At 32.0% G+C, this 6,316-nt stretch overlaps 1 protein-coding gene across 1 annotated transcript; it reads right to left on the reverse strand.

The window, feature by feature from the left end:
• Window positions 1–5,088: 5,088 nt before the first annotated feature.
• On the reverse strand, window positions 5,089–5,946 carry LOC145660801 (uncharacterized). Its single transcript, XM_081726213.1, has one exon. The coding sequence runs from the start codon at window positions 5,944–5,946 to the stop codon at window positions 5,089–5,091; it is 858 nt and encodes a 285-aa protein (XP_081582339.1).
• Between the last annotated feature and the right edge of the window lie 370 nt (window positions 5,947–6,316).

Below are 6,316 nucleotides of genomic sequence, written 5' to 3' on the forward strand. Positions count from 1 at the left end.
TTAAAATCCCTATCCATCGATTTGTTCTGTCGAGCTGAGTCGATTGGTATATAGGTTATATATGTCTCGTTGAAGATTAAACCCCAACCCCGAGAAACAACTTATATTCCTTAAACCGGAAGTTGTTAACCAGAAGTTTTTAAAATTCCTACCAAACGTTTTATTTTATAGGCTTAGCCCATTGATGTATAGTTTCGGTATGTTTCTTTGCTGATTGAACACAATTCCTTGAACTAAATTAGGTTATGTAAAGCTGAAGTGATTAACCCGAAGTCGTTGAAATCTCTATGAATCAATTTGTTTTTTGAAGCTGATTCGATTCATATAGACAGTTTATATACATTTTCTTATTGATTATAACCCACTCCCGGAAACTAATTTGGGCTCAATAAACCGGAAGTGGTTAATGGGAATTGCTTAAAATCAGTGTCATTCAATCTGTTTTATCATGCTGCTGATTTTACCCAACCGCCGGAAACTGAATTAGGTTTTGTAAATCTTAAGTGGTTTACCGGAAGTAATTGAAATTGGTATCAATCGATTTGTTTTGTCAAGGTTAGTCTGTAACGATATGGATAGACATAAACTTTCAAATCAACCCTCGTATTTCTCAACGTCAATTCTTAGAAGTAAAAGGCAACCAGCTAACATTTGGAGGAGAACGAAGCACAGGAATTTTTCACCAAAAAGGTGCCTCTCTTTTCCAGACAGCCCTGCTTTCTCCCGTCAGCCCAAACAAGGCAAAAATTTCTCTATTCTCATGACCAACTCTCATGATAACCATAGATTTCATATTTTATTGGGATGATCAATGTCTTCAATATGGTTTTAATTAACTTGTGGATTATCCATTATGTATTATTACTAAAACAATGAAGCAAAAACTTAATGTTTTATGTGCACTATATTTCAGTTTAGTAGTGTATCCTTGCGCTGCTCAACAAGTTACGAACTGACGGTTTTAACAGGCGCGCGTCAGAGTGTTTACGTCCTTCATGTAAGTTCGGCGTATTAAGTTCACACTCTCAACATAGACCATTGAAGTGCATAGGATTTTAGTGTTTAAATCATTAAATAGAATGTAAAATGGTTTCTAGCGCTGTTGTGTTAAAACGCAACTGAAGAAATTATAAGAATTTCACTTATAAGTAAATGATGTTAAGCAGTAAGAAAACGTAAAGGAAACTCACAATAAGCAGTTCTTGACAACTCATATACCGAACCATATTTTTACGAATCCTAATGGAAGTGAAATATCTGCAGTGAACTTTTATCATCAGTCGAATCACCGTATCCACCGATCGCGAATATCGTGCGCGTCAACAGTACCGTTCCGTGATCGTTTAAATTAAGGGCCAATTTGGTGATAAGTGAAAATTACATATATTCTAAATATTGTTCTGTTGTTTCATATTCATATGTGATTTATTTGGTGAAAGTTAAAGTCAATACATACATCTTACCTACAAGTTCTTGTTATTTTCTTGAGAAGTAAGAATATAATAATAATTGCAATATGTGTTTAATAATCTCGTGCTTTCTTCTCAGTGGCTGAAAGATATCATCTTAAATGGGTATTTAACTTAATGAAGGATTCGAGTAAGGTATAGTATCTCTGAAGTGGATCAAACTATTTATTTTGTATTCCGCTGCTTATCTAGTGTTGAACTAGTGTATGGATCCCATTCTCTGTATTTTGTTACAGGTATTGATGAAGTTGTCCATAGCCTGACACGGCAGTGATGGTGGGCACGCGGCTAATGCCTAGTTTATTATTACGCCCGGATCCTGAGACCGTGGGAGAGAATTTCTGTTATTTTGCCAGTATTACAGTTCGTTAATGTTTCTCTAATGCTCCCGGTAGACTGTGGAACAGAATAATGTCTCAAAGTGGTTTTCTTATTAGAAAGATCCAAGTTTCGAACAAGTATTTTTATATTTGGCTTTCCCAAACAGGAATATACAGGATTCCAACCCAAACTCCCATTATATCTGGCCTTTCCCTCACAGGGACATTAGGTCATTGATCCATTAACATTACATCTGGCGCCCGAACAGGGACGGACGAGAATCAAACCCAGTCGGGTTATAAGAATGGCGCCCGAACAGGTACGGACGATTGATATATGGCTTAAATATGTTTCGTTCCTGATTGTATCCAATTCCAACCGCTGGAATTAGATTAGGCTGAGCAAACCGGAAGTAGTTAAAATCGGTACAAGTTGATTTGTTTTGTCAAGCTGAGACCGATTTATATATAATTTACATATGTTTCGTTTATTACTATACCGCACTTCCGGGTAGGCTCGGAAAACCGGAAGCAGCTAAAATCCCTATCCGTCTATTTGTTCTGTCAAAGTAAGTCGATTGATATGTAGGTTAAATATGTCTCGTTGATGATTAAATCACAACCTCGGGAAATAACATAATAATAATAATAATAATAATAATAATAATAATAATAATAATAATAATAATAATAATAATAATAATAATAATAATAATTTATTTGTACTTAACCCCGAAGGCAATTACAAAGCACAAATTGTTAATTTTATAATGGTACAGAATGTGCTACATGTAAAGTAATTCTAACAACTAACCATTACTCATGTTTTGCTCACGTACAGTCAATACATATCAGATATAATAACAATCTTTACACTTTATTAAGTACCATTTGGGCGCATTTTTTTTAAATATTGAGCATTTTAATTGAAATATGTCCAGACTCATAGAATGTATTTTATTGCCTCTATCACATATCCTATACAACGGAGAGTTTTTTGCTAAATTTGTTTTGTTGTCAGGCATATAAAACATTTGTCTGAATCTCAGGTTTTGACGTGGGCAATAGAATGATAATATACCTAAGAAAGACATATTATCTTCTTGGTTATCAATAAGTTTTTTCAAGTACAATACGCATTGAATAAACCTTCAATCCTCCAGTGACAAAAGCTGAAACCTTCTGAGAAGTATATTGTAAGATACATAACGAGTTGGTATATTATCAGTTTTATAATTAATATATTTTAACATTTTCTTTTGTACCTTTTCTATTTGTTCATTTGGTGTTTGGTAGTATGGTTCCCAAATTATAGAAGCGTACTCTAATTTTGTTCTTACAAAAGAGTTATATAATGTTAATATTGTTTTTGTTTTGAAAATGCCAGCACGATCGTTTAATAAATCCAAGCATTTTAAACGCCTTATTTGTTTTGATATCCATATGATATGTAAACTTTAGATTTGCATCAAACCATAATCCCAGATCCTTGACAACTTGCCTCTCCAGTACTTGATTCCCTATAATATATTTAAATATAACAGGTTTCTTGGTGATTGAAAATGTTACAACATTGCATTTTGAAATATTGAGTTCAAATTTGTTTCTTTGACACCATTCACTCAACCTCACTAGATCTGTCTATAATTTTTCACAATCATCTCTTGTAGAAATTTGTTTGTATAATTTAGTATCATCAGCAAACATTAGACACGAAGAATATTGGAACTCTTCAGGTAAATCGTTTATCATAATTAAAAATAGTAAAGGCCCTAAATTGGATCCTTGTGGTACTCCAGAATATACAGAATATTGTTTAGATTTAAAATTATTATACGTTACATATTGGATTCTGTTACTTAAATATGACTTAATAGTCGGATTAATTCATTTGAAATACCAATTCCTTTAATCTTTTTAAGAAGTATTTCGTGATTAATCAAATCAAAAGCTCGCTTAAAATCAGTATACACTACATCAATTTGAGACCTTATGGTAAAAGCTTCACTAATTGCTTGACCTATATTCAACAAATTTGTTACTGTTGATCTGTTATGTCTAAAACAATATTGTGAATCAGAGAGATATCGTGAGATGTGATTAAACAGGTGTTTACAGATTACTGATTCGAATGTTTTAGCTGGAGAAGAAATCAAACTTATCGGCCTGTGGTCTTGTATTAATTTTACAGGATTAAGTTTTGGAACTGGACATATTGTTGATATTTTAAATTTTGCAGGAAAATAACACTGAGTGACAGACAGATTAAATATGTAGGCCAATGGCTTAAGAAATTCCTTACAACCTTTAAAAATGTAAGATGGTATACCATCATTACTAATTGACCTTTTACTTTTAATTTTGTCAATAGCTTCGATTACTTCTGTTTCAGTGATCCTATCCAGTGACATTGTATCTACAATCGAAGAAACATCATTCAGAAAAATATCTGATAGTTTAATATTAGGTATTTCAGAACTATATACTGATTGAAAATGCTTAGCAAAAGCTTCGCATTTCAATTTATTGTCAACAATTTTTTCTTTGTTATATTCAAGTACAGATTGATTTATGTTTGAAGATTTTTCATATTAAAATAGTTCCAAAATTTCCTAGGTTCCTTTACGATTAGCTGTTCTCTTGCTTTGTTATAATAACGAAAAGCTATTTCAATACTATTTTTTACTTGTATCCTTAGTGCAACAAATTGCATGTAATCTGAGTAAAGTCTTGATTTTTTTTAAAAAATCTTTCTATAACGTTCTTTCTTCCTTAACATTTTTATTATTTCAGGAGTAAACCAGGTTGAATATGAACGTTTCCTCTTTATATTTTTAGGTGTACATTCATTTAAAACTCCATATAACTCAGAATAGAAAAGCTCGACACAATTATCGATATCCTTAATCTCATATAAGAAATCCCATTTCTTATATCTCAATAACTGATAAAGTTTCAAAAAATCATAGTTACAAAAGTTGTAGACTAAGTCTTCCATTTCATTTCGTGTCTTACAGTTTTTATAAAACGGAATACTAATATTCAAACATAGGTGATGACGATCTGGTTGAACACAATGAACATCAGATTCAAGAACTTTAACGTGTAATACATTAGTAAATACAACATATAAAATTGTATTGTTTAGATTTCTTACTTTATTGATTTGTGAGAAATTTAAAAAAATACTTTATGTAAGACATTGTTCTCCAAATTAGGCAAATTTAAAAAATAGGTAATATATATCAAACGTATTTTTAACTACTGCCATCTTAAATTATAGCCTACATATTTCAAGATTACACTGGAATAGAATTTGGAAATCCAGGTACATCTTCTTCAGTTTTAATAATCATACCCTGGCTATTTTCGTTTTTCCTAATTAAAATCTGTCCATTGCCATTTACCCAATAGTATTTATGCTGTGTATTTCTTGCAGCTGTTCTAGCTTTCCAAAATAATTGCTTATTTTTAGGAGTTAAATTTACATTCACAAATATTCTACTATAATTACTTCCAGATACAAAATTATTACTTAATAAACCCGTATTTCTTCTAGTCAACCACCTATCTCTCATTATGCGCGTTGTAAATTGTACAATTATTGCTTTTGGTTTATTTTTACCGTTTGATAATCGGTGAACAACATCAATATCTTCCTCACCACATTTTATTCTTAATTTTTGAGCCATGTCGATTACAACTTCCTTTAAATTTTCACCAGTACGCTCCTGTATACCATGTATTTCAATATTTTTATTACGTCCATACTGATTAAGATAATTTATTTCTACATCCTGAAATTTTAATTGCTTTTTCAATTCTGTGTTTTCTGCTTTTAGCTTGGTTATATCCTTATCCCGTTGAATATTACCCTTAATCTTTGGTTCAAGTTTCTTCAACAATTCATCGTGTTGATTAGACAAAAATTGAACACTAGCTGTTAATTGAGCAATTTGGGCACAGAGTTCCTCAAGCTTCATTCCTATATCAGTAGGATTCAAAGATTTGTCATCCAATTTTGAGGATGTACTTTTGTTAATTAGCATTGACTCAGTTGCGCTCGGTGGTACAGTTTTTGTAATTACCACCTCCCTCGGATTAGAACCACTACAGTCTCTACATACCCATTCCTTTATAATACCCGTCTGCTTCATGTCCGTATATTTCTCCACAGATATTTTGTAACACACTATATGAAATAATTTATTGCAATTCTTTTTTGAACACTGTAGTGCGTCATCACAGCGACTAACTTTTGAATTACAAATTGTACAAGAAGACATTGTGATCGCACTACTGTATTAAATATATTTAAATCGGGATTCAAAATGGCGTCAAAGTTTACGTTCCTGCTTTGGTATATCTTCAGTATGGTTCCTGCTTATCAAAGAATTTGGCACTAGTACTTTAATTCCCGATAACCAAATTGAACCGCATATAACAGTATATTTATACTATACAGCACACTATGTTAATTATACTTATATCGGGATCCAAAATGGCGGAAATTTTAATAGTGGTTGC

Source organism: Thermobia domestica, chromosome 9, assembly GCF_964235325.1.
Source record: "Thermobia domestica chromosome 9, izTheDome1.hap1.1, whole genome shotgun sequence".
NCBI classification, from domain to species: domain Eukaryota; kingdom Metazoa; phylum Arthropoda; class Insecta; order Zygentoma; family Lepismatidae; genus Thermobia; species Thermobia domestica.